The sequence below is a fragment of the Lepus europaeus genome, chromosome 18 (assembly GCF_033115175.1).
Source record: "Lepus europaeus isolate LE1 chromosome 18, mLepTim1.pri, whole genome shotgun sequence".
Taxonomy (NCBI): domain Eukaryota; kingdom Metazoa; phylum Chordata; class Mammalia; order Lagomorpha; family Leporidae; genus Lepus; species Lepus europaeus.
The window spans coordinates 38066656-38088224 of NC_084844.1; the positions used below are offsets into that span (position 1 = coordinate 38066656).

Below are 21569 nucleotides of genomic sequence, written 5' to 3' on the forward strand. Positions count from 1 at the left end.
ACCCTGCCCCTGAAATGGGCCTATCGCATCTGGTAGCACCAAGAGGCCCAGGTCTTGGACGGGGGAGCAGTAGATTACAGGTTTGCCCTTGGCAGTGCAGTCTTGCCATCTCTCTGTTCTGTGACTGGCACTGTGGCTATCCCCCTGAGCCTCCGGACACTGCACACCGCCCCCATGAGGACTGGGTCCCCTGGTACCCAAGCCTTATCTTCTCCCTGGGCAGGACCCTGGGGAAGGCAGCTGAGGCTGGGTTGGAGTGAGGACTACAGGACCAGGAGATGAGAAACCCGGACCGCTGTCTAGGAGCTGCCAATGTTCCTTTGTTCTTGCTTTCGGGAAAGGGGCGAGGGGTGGAGAATGGGATGAAGAAAGAAATCCAGGAGAAGGCCTCTGGGCAGATGCAGAGAGACACCTAGAGAGCCTTCGTGAAAGGGAGCCGGTTGCACCAGCAGCTCCCAGGGAAGTCCACTCGCTTCCCCCAGCCAGCATCTCCTGGCACCCTGCTATCCTGTCTCACTTCCACACCTCTCACTTAGCATCTCCCTGTCCTAGGAAGCTAGAACTTGCTGTTTTTTTTTTTTTTTCTTTCTTTTTCCCAAGAAGCCATGGCTGCTGCTCAGTTTAGAAAATGTCTGTCAAGAAGAGCAAATTAGGGGCCGGCGCTGTGGCACAGCAGGTTAACACCCTTGCCTGAAGCACTGGCATCCCATACGGGTGCTGGTTCGAGACCCGGCTGCTCCACTTCCAGTCCAGTTCTCTGCTATGGCCTGGGAAAGCAGTTGAAGATTTGGGCCTTTGCACCCATGTGGGAGACCCAGAAGAAACTCCTGGCTCCTGGCTTTGGATCCGCACAGCTCTGGCCGTTGCTGCCATCTGGGGAGTGAACCAGCGGATGAAAGACCTCTCTCTCTGCTTCTACTTCCCTCTCTCCGTCACTCTGACTTTCAAATAAATAAATAAATCTTTTAAAAAAAAAAGAAGAGTAAATTATCCTGTGCAGAGCACGTGGCATTTGAAGACCGAGTTTTTGGGATTTTGGTTTATTTGTTTAGATTCATTTTATTTGAAAAGCAGAGTGACAGAGAGAGAGGGGAGAGACAGAGAATTTTCAATCTGCTGGTTCAATCCCCAAATGGCCACTCTAGGGTAGGGCTGGGCCAGGCCAAAGCTAAGAGCCAGGAACTCTATCCGGGTCTCCCACGTGGGTGGCAGGAGACCAAGTACTTAGGCCATCAGCTGCTGCCTTCCCAGGCACATTAATAGGGAGCCAGATTGGAAGCAGAGTGGCCCGGACTCAAATCGGTACTCTGATGTAGGATGCCAGCAACGCAGGCTGCAGTTCAAATCCGCTACACCACAGTGCTGGCCCGGAATCATCTGGGAGAGCTCTGAAAGAGACACACATCCTTGTGTGACTTGATGAGTCAGCACCTTCACTCTGTTCCAGGATCCAGGCTGACGTCATCCTGGCTCCCCAGGGGTGTGGGTTTTGGCCTCTTCCTTTGTTTTTGGGGGCTGGGTGCCTGCTTCCGTAGCCTGCCACCCAGTCCAGCAGGAAAGCAGAGAGTGAGGACTGGGCACCGCCAAGTGATGTGCTGTCACTGTCACTTCCTTTGTGGGTCCTGCAGAGCTGGGGCTGGACCCCTGAACCCCACAACTTCTGAATCAGCGAAATGAGGATGCCACAACCAACTCTCCATCTCAGCACCTCACAGGTGGGGCTACTGTGTCTCCATCAAGCTCCTCACCCTTCATTCTCTGTCCACCCCAAGCATGTATGCAACGCACACCTGCCCCTCTGTGGCTGGGATACACTCCAGTCTGGCCCATCTGCAGCAGGAGATGAAGGTCATTGTGAGAAGGCAGGGAAGCAGGGGTGGGGGAAATCAGGAGGAAAAAACTAAGAACTAAGGACCATCTGCAGGGAAAATGCTAGTCAGATGATGCCTAAAAAAGAAAGAACAGGTAACTGCTTTCACTGTGGGGTCGGCGCTGTGGCATAGCAGGTAAAGCCGCCGCCTGCAGTGCCAACATCCCCTATAGGCGCCGGTTCGAGTCCCGGCTGCTCTACTTCCAATCCCGCTCCCTCCTATGGCCTGGGAAAGCAGTAGAGGATGGCCCAAGTGCTTGGGCCTCTGCACCCAGGTGGGAGATTCAGAAGAAGCTCCTGGCTCCTGGCTTCTGATGGGTGCAGCTCCGGCCATTGTGGCCAATTGGGGAATGAACCAGTGGATGGAAGACCTCTCTCTTTCTCTCTCTGCCTCTCCTTCTCTCTATCTGTAACTCTGACTTTCAAATAAATAAATAAATCTTAAAAAAAAAAAAAAAGCTTGTTGTGGGAAAAAGGAAGGTAAGTAGGGCACTTTTTGGGTTTGTGGATGGTGTTGGTTGTAGAAATACAGAAGTGGGATATCTTATCCATGAGCCTTTTACTCGAATCTTCTAGAAGGCAAGCGAGCTGTTTTCAGGTATCCTGGTACCAAGGTTACCATATTCCATATACCAGGGGCCCCAGAGAAAAGGCAGTAAATTCAAAATCACTTTGTATTTTGTGAGTCCTCTAAAGGCTTCTCCATTCCCATTCTCCTGCAAAACCATATGCAGAGTGCGTCCACTTCCAAGCAGCTAGGGGCAGAGCGAGAGCCACACACACTCACTGAACACACTTGCGTGTCTCCTGTGTTCACCCCATTCCGCCCTAACACACGTAAGTCATCCTTTTCAGCTGCAATCCAGGCGCCGTCTCAGGGACAGCAGAGGGAAGGAAAGGAAAAGGCGGGACAGAAACAGAGACAGCGCCGTGGGCACCAGACACGAGGGAGGCCAAGAGGACAAGGAGGCAACACCAGGCCCAAAGACTCATGTCATGCGCTTGCGGCCGGCCTCCCGCGAGCCATCTCGGGGCAGTTTCCAAGGGTCACGGTGATGCTTTCCAGAAGCCAGGACCTGCCCCAAGCTGTCACAGCGCAGCTGAAAATACACTGAACACTCATGGACACTGCGGCTCTCAGAGAAGGGGCGGGTGTCACGGCACAGCAGGTTGACCACAGCTTGGAATGCCCACATCCCACGTCAGAGTGTGGGTTCAAGTCCCAGCTGTTCTGCTTCTGATCCAAGTCTCGGCAAATGCACCCAGGAGGCGGTGGATGACAGCTCAAGTCCTTGAGTTCCTGCCACCCAGGTAGGAGACCTGGATGGAGTTCCTGGTTCCTGACTTCAGCGTGGCCCTGTCCCAGCTGTTGCAGCCATCTGAGGGGTGAATCAGCAGATGGAAACTTTCTCTCTCCCTCTGCCTTTCAAATAAATAAATAAATATTTTTAAAAAAATCAATAAGCAACCTCTTAGAGAGACAGCAACAGCTGGAGCCTGCTTCAGCCTCCCCACGGCCTGCACCGGCCTGTTTGCGGTGGGGCACAGCCCTGGTGCAGAGAGCAGGGAGGCCCCAGTCTGTTCACCTGTCTACAGGCTTGTGTGTAAGCAGCCTAGTTGTCTTTAAAGCTTTCAAAGCCCAGAGACACTAAGACAGCTTCCCTTGGGTCCTCCTGCAGTGCAACTTCAGCTCTGCTTATGGAGTCTCGAACACCACACAAAACTCCCCATTTAGGAGGAAGCCCGTCACACCTTGCTCCATCTTTATCAGCACAAAGAACCTTCTGGAAAATACACTGCATGCCGAGGGACAGGAATGAACACAAAAGCAGACAATGCTTTACTCATTTATAGATTCCCTGTCATGTGATTACCTCAACAACTCATTCTACAAAATAGGTATTTACAGGGATGGTGCTGTGGGCCGCAGGTAAAGCCGCAGCCTGCGATGCCAGCACCCCTCAGAGGCGCTGGTTCGAGTCCTGGTTGCTCTATTTCCAATCCAGCTCCCTCCTAATGAACCTGGGAAAGCAGCAGAAGATGGCCTAAGTGCAGGGCATCCAGGTAGGAGAAGCTCCTGGCTCCTGGCTTCGGATCAGCCCAGCTCCTGCCAATGCAGCCATCTAGGGAGTGAACCAGCAGATGGAAGATCTCTCTGTCTTTTGCTCTCTCTGTAACTTTGCCTTTCAAATAAATCTTTTTTAAAAACAGTTATTTATTTGAAAGGCACAGAGACACAAAGAGTGACAGAGAGATCTCCTTCTCTCTGCTGGTTCACTCCCCAGATAGCAGCAACCAGGCTGGGCTGGGCCAGGCTGAGGCCAGGAACCAGGAACTTAATCCAGGTCTCCCACGTGGACAGCAAGACCCAGCTACTTGAGCAATCCCAGGGTGCACATCAGCAGAAGCTGGAACTCAGTAGAGCAGAGCTAGGACTTGAACCCAAGCCTCTGATATGGAACTTGGGCATCCCAGATGGCATCTAATCCCCTTTGTCCGCCCCTCAACAACCCATTTTACCGATAAGGAAATTGAGCCACGTGGCGGTTCAGTGATTCGACCCCATGACACACAGCTATTGAACCGTGGCTGAGATTCCAATCTATCCCATAATTTTCTCTTGTTTTAGGCTAAACAATCCAAGTATTGCTGAGGGGAGAGGTGAGAAACTAAAGACGTTAAATCAAGTGCACAAGTCGTGGGTGAGATCCAAGGGGACCACCCGCACTGCTTTCCACCACGCCGGCTGGCTCCCCGTTCTCCCAGCCACCACATGTTCTGACCGACGAGGAACTTACTTTGTGCAATGGCCATGACTCCAGAGAGCGGGGTCATGATGAGGTTCTGAGACTGCTGGGGGTTATGGTGGGAGAGGCTGTGGATGTTTGTCAAGGTGCTGACAGGGGGCAAACCTCCTCCGGAGACTGAGATCTGCTGGAGAGAGGAAACAAGAACGGCGTAAGTGGACCAGAACCACCCAGGACACTTCCCGCATGGCACAGCTAACTCACTGACTCACACGTTCACTCACTGACCATCAGTGAGCACCACGAATGCTCATGCGCTCACGCGGCGTGCAGCCCCTGTTCTGCCTTCTACGTTACGGGTGCTAGAGACGCGTAACTGCTAAAAATAACTGCAGACGTGGGCTGGGGTTCCCCAGTGAGAGCAGAGTAGGGGCCGGCAGGAGCACAGGGATGCTCTTGCTGCTCCAGGACGCATTGCTCATGCATGAACTGAAACCACACCGCAGCCCCACGCAGTGGAGACTTCTGTCAGTCCCATTTCACAGAGGGGTAAACTGAGGCCCAGAGTAGGCATCCGTGCTGCCAAAGATTCCGTAACTAGGCAATGGTACACCTGCTATTCAAACCCAGGTCTGTCTGACCACAGACATAAGTTTTGATCGGTTATGTAGGACTACTAAGGGCTGGGGACACCAGCCATGACTGGGGATCCTTTTCCAGATTTGTAAATGCAAATCCACCCCTCCCCCTTTGTTTGTTCAAGGAACTGATGCTGTAATGACAAAGCTATTACATGAGGCTTGAACACCCTCCACTTAGTTTCACCATTATATTTAAGACACAGTTTAGGAGGGAAAGCTACTGATTTTGTATATTCTCTTTCTGCCCACTTCTTTTTATTTATTCCTACTAGTGTCTTTTCCTCACTGATTTTGTTTTCATGTTCCCAAGCGCCTGACTGCATCACAAGACTCTAATGTTAACAGGGCCCCTCTTCCTTGCCGATAGCAATCTGTCTTCGTGTCTTAGTACATTGGTTAGAACTTTCTAGGTAGTAAAAACAGTAGCAGCTGGGGCTGGTGTTGTGGTATAGCAGGTAAAGCAGCCGCCTGTAGCCCCGGCCTCCCATATGGGCACCACTCTGAGTCCTGGCTGTTCTACTTCTGATCCAGCTCTCTGCTGTGGCCTGGGAAAGCAGTAGAAGATGGCCCAAGTCCTTGGGCCCCTGCACCCACATGGGAGACCTGGAAGAAGCTCCTGGCTCCTGGCTTTGGGTTGGTGCAGCTCCAGCCATTGTGGTCATCTGGGGAGTGAACCAGCGGGTGGAAGACCTCTCTCTCTCTCTCTGCCTTTGCTTCTCTGTAACTCTGCTTTTCAAATAAATATGATAAATCATAAAAAAAACAGTAGCAGCTGTAACAGATGCACTTGTTATGTTTCTGACATCATCAGAAATGTTTCAAATGTGTTCTGGTTAATTATAATTCTAAAGATGTTATTTTATATACACATTATTTTTCATAGTAATTTCTTTTGTATAGTTTTATTTTTTATTTAAAAAGTTATGCATTTTATTTGAGAGACAGAGAGAAAAAAAATCTTCCATCTGCTGGTTCACTCCCCAAATGCCCACAACAGCCAGGAGCCAGGAACTCCATCCTGGTTTTCCACGTGGGTGGCAGGGACCCAAGTACTTGAGCCGTCACCTGCTGCTTCCCCGGGGGCTGTACGTGCAGGAAGCTGGGTGAGAAGCAGGGCAGTCGGATCTCAGACAGGGCTTTCCCACAGGTAAGGTGGGCGTCTCAAGTGGCGGCTTCACCACCACATCGCATGCCTGCCCCATGTACAGTTTTAAACTCACTTTCACAATTATTAGGCCGGCGCCGTGGCTTAACAGGCCAATCCTCCGCCTTGTGGTGCCGGCACACTGGGTTCTAGTCCCGGTTGCCCCTCTTCCAGGCCAGCTCTCTGCTGTGGCCCGGGAAGGCAGTGGAGGATGGCCCAAGTGCTTGGGCCCTGCACCTGCATGGGAGACCAGGAGAAGCACCTGGCTCCTGCCTTTGGATCAGCCCAATACGCCTACCACAGTGGCCATTGGAGGGTGAACCAACAGCAAAAAGGAAGACCTTTCTCTCTGTCTCTCTCTGTCTCACTACCCACTCTGCCTGTCAAAAAAAAAAAAAAAAAAAAAAAAAAAAAAGAAAGAAAGAAAGAAAGAAAAGAAAAGAGACTAACAATTATTATTCAGCAAGCCCCCACCCCCACTCTGACAGTGCGGCAAGCACCAGGACCCTTGAGTAACCCAAGTTCTCTGTTTTTCTGCCACCCAGGGCTCTTTCAGCTTTGACGGCTAACACCAGCACCCAGGGAAGGCGCTATCCCCTACCCTGCCCTCTGGCCAACCCCACAGCCTCCAAGGTTAATTTGAAAAAAGAAAAGAAAGGAAAAGCCAAACAGGTTTGTTTGTGTTTTTCAAATGAGCATCAAGAAATGAGGTAGAGGTCACATGACCAAGAAAGAATTCCAACCGCCTGGAACAGGAGAGAACCGGCCTGTTGGCCAGACTTGTTTATCAGAGATGTCAGAGTCATAAAAACAGCAGGGACCTGCCCTCCAACTGACTCCCTTGGGTAATGGAGTCCCTCGGGGGGTCTCTGGGCTGTTTCAACCTGGAGGCCAACGATCAAGACAGCCTGCACGCGTGGCTTCAGCTTGTCCAGTGTGCTCCCCAAGTGTGCTCCGTAGAGAATGCCGCCCACGGGGCAGGCGCCATCACCGGCAGGCCAAGGAACCGGTCCTCCAGCAAGCAGGGGCCGGGTTTACTGGAGTTCAAGCCCCGCCCACTCTCTGTGTTGGACTCCACAAGGTCCCAAGGGTACTGGGCACAGACTGGACAGCTGGGAGAGCCCGAATGCCATCGGCGTGCAGTCCCCTCCCTGACCCATGGGGTTTCTAATCATTGTCCCTGCTTTGCAGCCCGGGAAATGGAAGTTGAGAAAAGTTAAACAAGGCCTAGGCTTCTTATCATGAGGCCATGCTACTTGGTACTATGAAACTATCCAATACATGCTTTTTCTAAAACAAAACAAACAGAAAAACTGCAAACCTCAGCCTGACTCCCCCCCCCCCCCCCCCTTAAAATCAAGGTTTACCATTTGGGTACAGAGTATGGAGGCTGGGGGAGGGAGCAACAGCACCACAGGGAGTGCTAACAGATTGGCTTTATTTCCACAATTCCCTGCAGGAAGATTCCCACCCCCACCTGACTGAAAGCCAGCCCTGAGACTGTCACTCCAGGAACAGGGCTTACCCCACCACTGGGTGACAGGGCCACCAGCCGTGCTCAGACCTGTCTGTGATGTTCTCACTCCCCATTTCCCAGACGAACAAAGCGATCGCTGTGCCCTCCCACTGAGAAATGACAGAATCAGGACCTGCACACCCGGGTTCTTTTTGAGCCACACTCCTCTCCTGCCTTGCCCGACCAAGCTCACAGGGATGTGTTACACATTAACAGAGAACAGACTCTTGAATCTGGGCATCCAGGGATAGTGTCACATCATAGGAGCCAGGGTGTTAGGGACAGGTGAAAAGCTGCGGCTGCAAACAGGTCCCAGATGTTTGCTAACGTTTGAGGTGTGCTGGCTCGGTCAATCATCAATCCAGTAATATACGGCCCAGGCTGGGCAGTGCTGAGCGGAACAGGAAGCAAAAAGCAGGTCTTCAGGCTCGATCTGGAGCACCCTCAGCCTGGGGGAGGCAGCCTGCCTCCTGGAAGGAAGAGCAGGAGAGCTCAAAGGGGAAGCCCCAGGACCCACAGGCAGCAGACCTGTCCCCCAGCACTCCTTTCCCTGGGAAGCCTACGTATTCCCCAACCCTGACTTGTTTGGGTCTCAATGTGGACTCTGGAGAAATCGCTAAGCGTGGTCTGTAGCGGAGCTGCACTGGTTTTCAGGAAGAACAATCTCTGTTAAGGTTTGGAAGAAGGCAAGGGGACCCCAAGATGCCTCCCCTTCAAAATGCCCTTTCGATTTTTGTATTTAATCGCTGTTTACGTATTGAGAGACAGAGTGCTCCCATCCACTGGTTCCCTCCCCCAAATTCTCACAATAGGAGTGGGGGTGAGGGGAGGTTGGGACTGGAGAAGGAGGGGAGGGAAGGGGCTGGAGGCCAGGCCTGGGAGCCTCTAACTCAATTCAGGCCTCCCAAGTGGGTGACAGAAACCCAAACACTTGAGCCATCGCCGCTCCCTCCCAGGCTCTGCATCGGCAGGAGTCAGGAGCCAGAGCTGGGGTCTGACCCCGGACTCCCGTCTGGGACGCAGGCGTCTTAGCCGCCCTGCCTTTTCATCTCTGTTTGCAGAGACCACTCCAGGGACAGCAGCTCAGGGCCCCTGAAACCAGGGTTGGCTGAGCCAGCGCTCTCCTCAGAAGCCACACTTTGTTTGTCCTGCGGGCAGCCAGGGACCTGATTGCCTGTGACTCACTATTCCTGCGTTGCCTACACAGCGTGCACGCACACACACACACACACACGTCAAGGTCTAGAATGGCAAGTGCTCTCCACCCCCTCCCCCCACCCCGCGCCCTCTCGCCTCTGGCTCAGACACCGTGCGTGCGGGAATGTGTGCAGCTCCACCTCACACTTGGGGATCGGGAACCTGCGGCTCCTCCCTCCCCTGAAACCCAGAGCATGACCCAAAGAATGAAGTTTTCCATTTCCGACCCTGGCAGGGGTCAAAATGCTCCTGTGTTGCCATGGGAGCAGGTCCTTGGGCGTTGGCCCTGTCCCTCCCTCCCCAAGTGGGCCACACGCACATCTGGTGCAGGGCCGTGTGGAGGAACACGGGAGCGTCATTCAGTGACCACAGCACTGCTATTAACATAACAATGCTGCCATTTATTGCGTACTGCCCGGCGGGCTCTGTGCCGAGTGCTAGCACCCTGGGTCCCCCAACAACCCTGCTGCTATTACCTCCACTTTATAGGAGACCTACAGTGGCTCAGCAACCTGCCCAAGGCCGCACAGCTATTAAGTGTCCGAGCTGGGACCCCACAGCACTGTCACTTCAAAGCCCTGTGTCTCTTTCCGGAAGTAGTGTCCCACCCCACCTGCCACCCTGACTCCTGGATGCTGCTGACTGTGCTCACCAGTACCAAGGGGGCTCGGTGGGGAGGGAGCATGGGGGGGGGGGGGCTTGTCGCAAAGTGAGGTGCTCCCTGGGCTTTGGAGGCCTTGGAGAGGGGGATGAATGAACATTTTATCAACACAAATGTCATTGGCAGCCCCAAAACAAATAGTGTCCCACCCGGCTTGCTCCTTTATGAGGCATTCAATCAATAAAATGAGAGCAGAGCTCTGTCAGATTTATTGGCTGGGTTCAAACCGAACAGCTCTTCTACCCGCCAAAGGCTGGCTCGGGGCTCTGCCTTTCCGTCCCACCTCTGGCCGGCCCCCATTTTCCCCTGTGGGGCTACAATGGTTCATTGTTTGAGGCAGGCCTTGTGAGAAGTCCTGTTTGTTTTGCCTCTTATCTTATCAGCCCCAGAGCCACAATGGCCCAGGTGTACTCACCATTTTACCATCAGGTGAGAGGAGATTGTGGCCTGGGTCCAGGCTGGCTGGGGAGACTTGCTGTAAAACCGCCTGGCTGGTCACCATGGCGCTGTTGCCATGGTGACTGATTGTTGAGGAGGAAGTGACCTCATTGTTTCCTTGCTGGCTGTAGCGCACTCCTGCAAAACAATACAGACCCCACAGGGAACATTAGTGTCACCTGGACCCAGGAAAGTGACTCAGCTCCCCTGTGTTTTCCAGGGTGGATGAGGAGAAAATCAAGTTGCTCTCGGCTTCCCTGTCCACCTGTCCATCAGCTGTCCTCCTCCGGGCTGAAGATGCTATGGTCTCTGCTTTCATTCTAGAATGGAAGCGCCGTCCCGTTCACTGCCACGCGCCTGTGCCTCGGCACTTGGTAGCTGCTCACTAAACATCTAATGAATGAACGGGTAAGTTCTGCTTGCCACTGCTTCAGCGCTGTTCTTCCAGGATGTAGGGGCCGAGCTTGGCCTTCTCTTCCCGGCTGCAGTATTTGATTTTTCCCAAAGCCTTCCAGCAATGTTCCCCTGGCAGCCCCAGTCCTGTGGGACTGCAAAGTAGAGTTGACCAACTTTACAAAGAAGAGGTACTTGTCAAAGAGGTACTTGTCTGGGGACTCCAGGAAGAACCATGGCTTCCACATCCGTGACACTGACCCCTATTTTTGGCCAATCCTGAAGCTGAGGGACACAGGCAGCTCAAGAAAGGGACGGGGCTGGGGGCTGTGGCTCTGGAACTCACATCCCTTCAACGGAGTCTCGTTAGGTTGACTTCTTGGACACAGGGAAAGGCGTGCCTGCTGGGCGGTGGGGTAGGCAGCACACACAGGTGGGAGGTAGGTACTCAGTTTGTCCTGCAAGGGAGGGCGGGAACCAAGCAGGTTGACGACCTCGCCCTCCTGTCTCTCTCTTGCTCAGGAACCCAAGCGGAGCTCTGTTCTCAGTGGAGGGAATGTGCTGGACAGAGACAGGCAGGAAGCGGGAGGGTGCAGAACCCAGCTCCGCTTTGCAGAGGTTTCAGCATCCTGCTTGACGTGCCCACGACACAGCCTAGGGAGAGGTTGGGGGTACTCGGTGGCGTCGCACCCTAAACTCAGAGCTTAGGAAGACAGCGTCCTTGCTTCTTGCCATGGCTTGACAAACAGGTGTGGGGGACCCAAGCCTGCAAGGAAGGGAGACCAAATGCGCTTGGCATGGAATCATTTGGAAACCTGGGGCAGCTCTTTGGCTATACTTCTCCTTTTGCCCAGTTTTCCACGAAGAACCATCCTTGAACTCTGTTCCCCACCCTGCCCCACCTCTTTCTAGAGCAGGTTACAGGTGCCCCCGAGGAGCCAGGCCAGCTGCCCTACCCAGCAGCCTCTAACTCACCGAGCTAGAGCTCACCAAGGAGAGATCCAAGCCAGCATCCCCTGGTTTTACCCAAGGGTCACAGATCCTAGGACGCCAGAGGGCCAGGGAGAGAACAAATGAACGCAGAAGCAGGCTTCGAACCTGCAAGAGCACCTGGTTTGACTAGGAAGGGGCTCGCTGCTTGCTCTATAGGCTTTTTTTCTGTTGGTGGGTGACCCGATTTGTTGATGCAAGGGGCTCTGGATAGCATCAGGACCGGAATTCACTGGTTATTGGCCTCAGGCACTACAATGTAGGGGAACAGCAACAACCATGAAGTTAAAGGAGGTATGGCTTCCATATCTCCCAGTCAAAAGCTCTGCCCTGGCCTTCTTCCTCTACACCTGTCTGCAGCTCCTGGGTCTCCTAGTCACCACCCTCTACTCCATCCATTGGATTCAATGAAGTCCTGTTTCTCCACTCACGTTGGCCAGTGGGACGCTTCTGATAGTTCAAAGAGCTGTGATAGAGAAGAGGAAAGAGATCCGAACCCTGTGAACTCCAAAGGCAGAGTGAGGTCCAATGGGAAAGAGAAAGGCAGATTTCTGATGAATAAAAGGAAGAATTTCCCAATGAGGTGGGGGCGGTGGGAAGGCTGGGTGGCGGGGAGGCTCTGGGAGTGGTAGACAGACTTGGGCTCACATCCTGACTTTGTTCTTAAGAGATGTGTGATCATAGGAAGATTACTTTCCCTCGCCTTGGTTTACAGCCATAAAGTGGGGAGAATATGTGCCCCATTGGGCTCTTTGGGGGTACAGGTAACATTGACACAGCTCCTAGCATGATGCCAAATAACTATTGGCACCACAGGCAGGGATGTGGGGAGCAGGAGAGCTGGCACAGGGGTGTATCCCAAGACATATGCTCTAGGATACGCCAATTCTAGACAACTTCGGGCGGGTCTAAGCACTGGGTAGCCTTACCTTTCCATAGCAAGCAGTTTCCACAGGACCCTGCCCTTTGCAGAACCCCTGGTGCCTTGTCCTGCAAGCAACCTGGGGAGAGGCCTGGCCACTGCCCTTCCCCCCCTTTTGGAGGAACTGGATGGCATCCTGTTTGTCTCCTGCTTTTTCTGATTCCCTGACCAGCTGTTTGCCTCCCCAGGATGCTCTGCTCCTGGGAGAGCGGTGATAACACGGGGAGTCAGGGGTGTTGTCACCTCCCAGCCAGGCCCCATCATCGATTCTGCCTCAAGTCAAACAGTCTCTGGATTTAGCCTATTTAATTTGGCTGCAGGAAATGGGCCAGCCCTCTGATGATCAAATATAGGTCACAGGGAAGCTTCTCCCCTACCACAGGCTGCGCAAGTATTTATTTAAAAATAATTAACCCAGGACATCCGCAGGAACAAAAGCCTTCTTCACTGGCAAGAGAGCATCCAGGGCTGCTTGTGAGAAGCCTGGCAGTGGAGCCCAAGGGTGCTGTGGTTTTTACACTGGGGCTTTGGTCCCAACAAAACTTCATTCTATGAAAAATATCACGGGGGCCGATGCTGTGGTGCAGCAGGTTAAAGCCCTGGCCTGAAGCATCGGCATCCCATATGGGCACTAGTTCTAGTTCTGGCTGCTCTTCTTCCGATCCATTTCTCTGCTATGGCCTGGGAAAGCAGTAAAAGATGGCCCAAGTTCTTGGACCCCTGCACCTGCGTGGGAGACCCGGGAGAAGCTCCTGCCTCCTGGTTTTGGATTGGCACAGCTCTGGCCGTTGTGGCCAATTGGGGAGTGAACCATGGGATGGAAGACCTCTCTCTCTCTCTCTCTGCCTCTCTCTGCAACTCTTTCAAATAAATAAAATAATCTTTTTTAAAAAAGAAAAATATCACAGAGGAGCTGCTCTGTTTAAAGACAGGTGGGCCCAGACCTTCAAAATTCCCTTTAAAACCTCTGGCTGGGAGCCAGCATCATGGCGCAGCAGGTGAAGCTGCAGCCTGCATTCCCATCCAGGTGCTGGTTTGTGTCCCAGCTGCTCCACTTCTGATTGAGCTTCCTGCCAATGCACCTGCAAAAGCAGCAGAGGATGGCCCAGGTGCTTGGGCCCCTGCCATTCACATAGGGGACATGGATGTTGTTCCTGACTCCTGGCTTTGGCTTGGCTGAGCCCTGGCATATTGCAGCCCTATGGGGAGCCAGTGGATGGGAGATTTCTCTAACTCCGCCTTTTGAAGAAATCTATCTTAAAAACAAAAACAAAGGAAAAACCCTCTGATTGGAGGCAAGCATTGGGTGCAGTGGTTAAGATGCTGCTTGGGATGCCCACATCGGAGTGCCTGGGTTCAAGTCCCTACTCCACTCCCAATTCTACTTCCTGCTAATGCATACTCTGGGAGGCAGCAGGCAACGGCTCGAGTACATGGGTCCCTGGATTAAGTTCCGGGCTCCTGGCTTGTGTCCGTCTCTGTCTCTTATTTAAAGGATGATTTAACTTCAAAATTAAATTGAAATCTCTGGCTAAGGACTAGAGACCTGGGTGGAAATGAGGAGATTATGTTCATCACGACTTCGCCACCCATTTAATGGGTGGGCTCCAGCTTCCTCCTCTATAAGCCAGAGAACCACCTGCTGCAGGGAGAGAACCACCTGCTGCAGGGAGAGGACCGCCTGTTCTGAAGCCTTCTGGGAGCAAGCCCTGGAGCGCTCATCGAACCAGAGTCTTCCTGCCCCAGGGACTAGGCAATTACGAGATCCCAAACAGCCGCTGGTCTTACAGGGAGGTGGGGGGGGGGGCTGGGAGGTGGTGCAGGGTGTGTCACAGGTGTCTGCAGGTGACACCATAAATAGGTGCTCTTGTTAGAGGAAGCAGAGACCAAGTCCTTTCACATTTCACAAACTCAGAAGAGCACTCGAAATGAGGACAAAAGTGGAGCTCGGAGTGTGGGGACCTGAATTGAAATCACACCTCATCACCTAAGAGCTGTGTGACCTTGGGGAAGTTGTTTAACCCCCCTGAGCTTCCGTTCCTCATCATTAACAATCTCCACCCTTAGGTCATTGGGAAGAAATCTGACCGAGCTAATGGTTTGGAATTCCCAGACCATGCTTTACACATAAAAGTTGCTCAAAACACATCCTCCTACTTTGGGATTGCTTTTGTCTCAAAGACACATCGAGGCAGGCTGAGAGCACAGAACTTACTGAGCACCTGCTAAATGCCCTGCTCCGGACTAAGGAGCCTGCCCTTAGATGTAGAATGAAGCTTCCCTTCTTCCTTCACCGGGGCCTGCAAGCTATGAAAGTGAATGCCCATGGGGCCGGCGCTGTGGCATAGCAGGTAAAGCTGCCGCCTGCAGTGCCGGCATCCCATATGGGCACTGGTTCAAGTCCCGGCTCTCTGCTATGGCCTGGGATAGCAGTAGAGGATGGCCCAAGTCCTTGGGCCCCTACACCCATGTGGGAGACCCAGAAGAAGCTCCTGGTTCCTGACTTCGGATCAGCTCAGCTCTGGCCGTTATAGCCATCTGGGGAGTGAACCAGCAGATGGAAGACCTCTCTCTCTCTCTGCCTCTGCCTCTCTGTAACTCTGTCTTTCAAATAAATAAATAAATCTTTTTAAAAAAGAAAGTGAATGTCCAAGGTTTAACACTGGCCAGAGCTGCCGGGCTAACAGCCACAGGGACCCTGGAAGAAACGACCATGGCAGACGGTAGCAGCATCTTCCATCACTTCCAGGCTCAAACCACTAATTGGCCACATCCTCATCACCAGCCATCAGAACTACAACAAGCAGCAGAAGGCATCCTGGGAGGAGTCTAGAGACCTTGTGAGGTCATCTCCACTCCCCATTCCCAGGCCTCAACATCCTGGGCCCTGCGTTACTGTTAAATTCCCAACACCATCTGGGACAGATGCAGACTGTATGGTTTCTATTCTATGTGACTGATCAGAAGCTTCAAAAGCGTGGAAGAAACCTATGGTTCCAGGAAGGCAGCACCACTTCCCTGCCTTCCTGGTCCAGCAGCATTCTTTGCATTGCTGCAGCCTGCACTTCCCTTCAAAAACAAAATCATACCAGCTCACTGCCCTGTTGGGGAACCTCTGACGGACAGCTCCTCACTATGTTCTGGGAGAGCCCAGCGTCTGGGACAGGCAGCAGCGATCCAAGTCGCCTCCCGTGCATCATCTCTCCCTGCATCCCACGCACAGTGGGCCTGCTGTCTCCTGCCTCTGTGCCTTTGTGCTGGTCCCTCTGCCTGAAGTGCTCTTCCCATCTTCTCCCTGTCACATCCTTTAAGAGGACTGACTGTGGCCTCGTCCCTGAGTGAAGCTGGCAGTCCCCTGGCCCGTCCTTTGTAGTTTCCATGCACTAGAGACTCCCAGGAGGAGTCAGCCCCCTGGGAAACAGATGGAAATTTTACCTCTCTCTCCCTCTTTTTTTTTTGACAGGCAGAGTGGACAGAGAGAGAGACAGAGAGAAAGGTCTTCCTTTGCCGTTGGTTCACCCTCCAATGGCCGCCGCGGTTGGCGTGCTGCGGCCGGCGCACCACGCTGATCCGATGGCAGGAGCCAGGTGCTTCTCCTGGTCTCCCATGGGGTGCAGGGCCCAAGCACTTGGGCCATCCTCCACTGCACTCCCTGGCCACAGCAGAGAGCTGGCCTGGAAGAGGGGCAACCGGGACAGGATCGGTGCCCCGACCGGGACTAGAACCCGGTGTGCCAGCGCCACAAGGCGGAGGATTAGCCTATTGAGCCACAGCGCCGGCACCTCTCTCTCCCTCTTAAAGGAAGGGACGGCTTTTGCACATTTTGGCTGCCTGGCGGAGTGCCGGGCACTGGGAATGGCTGTTGATCGAAGGAATGAGACCTCAGCTGCCTTGGCCACCCATGCCTGAGGACAAGCAAAGTCACTTCTAGCAGGAGAAAATGCAGTCAAGTTCTGCTGTGCTGACTGCATTGAAAGGGCGATTCTAGGGGCTGCTGTTGTGGCACAGTGGGTTAAGCCACCACCTGTGATGCCGGCGTTCAATATGCACAGAGGTTCGAGTCCTGGCTGCTATGCTTCCGATCTAGCTCTAGTACACAGGGAAAGCAGGGAAGTGAACCAGTGGATGGAAGATTTCATTCTCTCTCTCCCTCTCTTTCAAATAAATAAGTAAATATTTTAAAAACTGTGATTCTGGGCCGGCGCCGTGGCTTAACAGGCTAATCCTCCACCTTGTGGCGCCGGCACACCGGGTTCTAGTCCCAGTTTGGGCGCCGGATTCTGTCCTGGTTGCCCCTCTTCCAGGCCAGCTCTCTGCTATGGCCCAGGAAGGCAGTGGAGGATGGCCCAAGTGCTTGGGCCCTGCACCCCATGGGAGACCAGGAGAAGCACCTGGCTCCTGGCTTCGGATCAGCGTGATGAGCCGGCCGCAGCGGCCATTGGAGGGTGAACCAATGGCAAAAGGAAGACCTTTCTCTCTGTCTCTCTCTCACTGTCCACTCTGCCTGTCCAAAACAAACAAACAAACAAACAAACAAACAAACAAAAAACTGTGATTCTGGCCTATTTGCACTGATAGGTTAGGGAATCACTGGAGTGTAACTGAGTTTGTCATTGGAGACACAGTTGGTAAATTCCAAAATCTGCATCGAGTTGAATGGAGTTGCAAAGGCATGCAGTCAGTGGGCCTCTGCACACACACAGCGCCCTCACCTCACTGCAGGTGCTGTGTGCCATGGCAACCTTCGCTCCGCCCACCACTCAAGTGACCTGACAGCCCATAACCTTTCCAACACCCACCTCCTTGGGCAAGCTTCAGGACTTCCCCCAGCTCAAGTGCCAGAGGTGTTGGTACAGAGCATTTATGTGCTTTCCAACCATCTCACAGGCTGGATTCTCTTCTATTGAGGACTGTCACTGATGGAGTTTATGCCCTCAGCCCTGTATCTTCCCCTAAGCCTGGTGGTTTCTTGTTGCATGACTTTACGAAGCGTCGTGACATTTAGGACGTGCTTGTTGAGGTCCACAGAACTGACTGTGCATGTGTGCTCAAAGGCAGACACAACCCCCTTACGGCAAGGGGCCCCGGAGAAAGGCTGCACAGGGGGACTGTTAAGAACAGAGACGTTTTAGAGACCTGCGTGGTGGGGCTTAGAGTGACAACTCAGAGCGCCCTGGATCTAATCCAGCACTCAGAGCGTTTTGAAAAGTAGCTGAGACCTCAGCTCCTTGATTCCAGCGATCCACAGGGGCCCAAGCCTCCAGAAATGGTCCCAAATGCCTCCCCCACCCTCTTTATCTGCCTTAGCTCTCTCAGGAGCCTGGGACCAGTCCCCTTTGGTGGCATTTTGGTCTGCAAAATGGGCAGAAGCTAGAATGATGCACAAATAACTTCAGAGAGGCACTGGGCTCAGCCAGCTGAGCAAAAGAGCTGTCCCAGTGAGGACAAGATGATGAAGATGATGAGGGAATCAGGACTCCCAGGCACCCTGGCGCTCAGCCGGTCCCGCGTGCGTCCCCTGCACCGGGGTCTGAGCACCACACCCAGAATCTGGAGGGATGCTGGTCACCCTTGACATTTCAGAGCCAACCTCTCATCCTTGATAATGCAGGAATGTGCCTTTGGCAGGTGGACCTGTGCCAGCCCCAAGAGTGTGCGTCCCGGCCACCAACAGAGTAAACATTACTCAACCAGCCAGGCCCTGTCACACACATTCTTCCCCTGTGTTCCTAACCTCATGCAGAGCGCAGCCCAACCCTGCGGGGTCTGCGAAACGGGAATTTAAGCTCAGGCGGCAGGGAGCGTGCGAAGGAGAAGGAGCCGCCAAGAGGAAACAGGCACGTCCACAAATTACCAGTAGCAGAGCTGTCTTCCCCGCGAAGCCGGGGCTGTCGGGGAGAGTGTGGTGGGAGTGAGGTCGGCTGGGGAGGGCCCAGGACCGCGTCCTGATCGCCACCCCCTCCCCTGGAACTCAGATGGGGCAGAGAGACAAATACAAATGATCCCGTCTGGGGATCTTCCGAGACCTCACTCCACTCAGGATGGAAGAATGTGAATGCCTTCCCAGCTGCAAACTGGGAGCTGGGAAAATGAAAGCATTCGGATGAGTTAGCACGGCTGCCTCGGTTCCCTCATTTGTAACCCTGTCCTTATTAACCTTTCCTCCTCTCTAAGGATAAAGATTAATGCTTGCAAAGAGCTGGGGAGATTAAAAACCTGAAAGCCAGGAGGACAAGGCTGATGCAGGGGGAAAGCAATTTCAACACTGGGCAGGTTTCCATTCCAGGTCCCTTCCTACCTGCGGTGCCTGCGTTAGGAGCTCGGGTCACAAGAGCAGAAACACAGACAGGCCTGTGGGGACGGCAAACATTCTTGACTCAAGGAGTAAAAGCTGAGTGATACTTAAGGGAAGCCCACAAACTGGTTTTCTTATAAAAATCAAAGCAAGTGTAATCAAGAGAAGAAAAAAAAAATCGAGTCTTCCATTTCCATTCAAAGCACCTTGGCCGAGAACAGAAGCTAATGTGCACGGTGCACCTGGTAAGACTGCCCACGCAGAAGCCCTGGGTGTCCTCCCCACAGCTCGCCAGGAAGCCACCGCTGCAGGCAAACATCACGTGCACTGTGACCAACTCTTCAGCCTGCAGACGGCTGGCGCAGGTCAAAGGAACAGGCCTGGCACTCGAGGGCCTGAGCACCGGCGGCCGCTCCGAGTGTCACCGACTCCCATTTGGGTGGAAAGCTGAGACAGGGGCCACAGTCTAGCCAGGGGTCTCCCAGCTGTCATCCCTCTTTCAAAGCTAAGCATCTCGGGCTTCCCCGTCAGCAATTCGCAGGTTGAGGCTCCCCACCATGGCCCACTTAGAGTGTGTAGGGCTGTTGGGGGGTGGCTTATGTCTTAGCTGCACCTCTCACCAGAACCCAGGTCCCACGAGAGTGGGACTTTGCCTCCTTTGTTGTCTCCCAGGGCCTTGCACAGAGCCTGGGCTTGTGCTAGGCTCTCAATCAATGTTTGTTGAACAGGGAAGTGACGAGTGAATGGCCCACACCTGCACCGTGAGAGCTCCATGCTGGCTCGCCTTTATCCGTTGTGTTGGGTGGTAGGGAACTGACTGTGCGATACACGTGTCCTCTACATCTCCTGGCTTTTCTGGGGCGGTGGGTCGGGGGGAGGCAATTTATTTTAAGGGAGGAAGAAGGAGAGAGAGAGACGAAAGTGGAACCAAGGTTGAAGAAATAGTATTAGCAGGTCTGGGTGATCTCCCGTTGAAGGCACAGGTCTGTGTGTCAAGTGGCCCAAATGACGCACCAGGGCCACCTCCTCAGGCTGCAGACTTGAACAGAGCTTTGCCTGGTGCATAAAGGGCGGATGGGCCACCTGCAGGGTGCCCACCGATTCTCTTCTTCTTAGAGTCTAAGCCTAACAAATAGTACCCAGGGTTCGTTAAGGGGCATGGGAGCAGGCACTTCTGCTAGTACAGGCCAACCCCACTTTTTTTCTTCTTTTATTTACTGGAAAGGCAGAGAGAGAGAGAAAGAAAGAGGGAGAGAGAGAGATGTCTCATCTGTTGGTTCATTCCCCACAGGTGTGCAACAGCTGGGGCTGGGCCAGGCTGAAGCCGGGAGCCAGGAACTCCATCCAGGTCTCCCACATGGGTGGCAGGGACTCAACTACTTGAGCCATCACCTGCTGCCTCCCAGAGTGTGCATGAGCAGGAAGCTAGACTTGGGAGCAGGGCTGAGACTCGAACCCAGGCACTCCGATGTGGATGCAGGGGTCTCAAGCGGCATCTTAACTGCTGCACCCAACACCCACCATGTAAGAAGCCAGTTTGGGGTGCACTGGGTTGGTCCCAGGGTAAAGAGAGGGGTCACTTCATGGGGCTGGGCAGCCTCAGTGCCACTTTCTCCTACAGCACGAGGGTGAGACTGAGAAGGGTTAACAGTGGCCATCGCGAGGCCTAAAGGCTGGGGCCAGACGCCCCTGCGCAGTCTGACTCCTGGGGTCTGGTCTTTTCTGAGAGCCTGCCTTTGCGGGCAGGGGTGATCCATCTGCAACAAAGGCCCCTGGGTTTGGTCGAGGAGAATGGTGATGCTCCTAGCAGGCCTGAGCACTGGGAGAGCTGTAAAGCCATTGACAGACGGAGCCACTGGCTGTCCGTACAAAAGCAGAGTCCTATAAACAGACCTCTGCATTGTGTCTCAAGGGCCAATAAAGTGGCCTTAGAAAAGAGAGGTTTTCTACTGTGGCCTATTCAGAAACAGGGCCCTACTGGGAGATGATAGCCACGGGGAAGTCCCTTTGAGGCTTGGAAAGTGTCCGAGCTGCCTCATTAAGGGGGTCTGCCCAGCCAGACCCCAGCCTCTTCATCACCATTGCTGAGGGCAGCTCCATCAGCACCAGCATCATCATCACCATCACCATCATCATCATCACCATCATCACCATCATCATCATGACAGACAGCCACTGATGACCCGGCAGGCTCAAGGATGCTGGGCCCAGCGAGCACCTTGGAAGGTGGCTGGCTGGCTGCTGGCTGCTGGCTTCCAGACAGGAGCACCAGGGACTGGTGGCTGCCTAGGGCGGGGCAGTTTTGCTCCTGTCTCAACAGGTGACTCCAGTTTGCAGTGAGTCCAAACCCTTGTCTGCACCTCCGCGCACTCCGCAGAAGCCCAGGAAGGCTAGTTGTCACTCTTCTCTTGCCCAAGGAGTTCTGGTAAGTAATGATAAAAAACTAAACTAGCAGAACATCAGGGAGAGAGACTCATAAGAGGTTCTTTGAAAGCTTGCGGGAAGCATTGAATGCTGACCTTTCCAGCCTCCCTTTAGGCAGTGCTAAGAGGGATGGAACTGGATGACACTGTGTCCACAGAAGGAAAACATGCTTTAAATGATGCGTAAATTGAAACTCACACCACGCTCAGTTTTACTCTAAAACTGAACAACAAACTTAGAAAACAGGGGGTTTATGCACCGAGCCTTTGGACAGGAAGCTCTCTACAATAGGTATATTTATTCCAGAAACAGAAGGGGTGCCTGCCGCAGG

At 53.4% G+C, this 21569-nt stretch overlaps 1 protein-coding gene across 3 annotated transcripts in view; it reads right to left on the minus strand.

The window, feature by feature from the left end:
• HNF1B (HNF1 homeobox B) overlaps positions 1–21569 on the minus strand; it is a 55050-nt gene that overhangs the window by 11758 nt on the left and 21723 nt on the right. For all 3 annotated transcript variants that reach the window (XM_062216226.1, XM_062216223.1, XM_062216224.1), the window contains exons 5-6: positions 10192–10352; positions 4669–4801 (exon numbers count right to left, since the gene is read on the minus strand). In XM_062216226.1, the coding sequence (XP_062072210.1) occupies positions 4669–4801; positions 10192–10352 (294 nt within the window). The remainder of the gene's footprint in view (positions 1–4668; positions 4802–10191; positions 10353–21569) is intronic.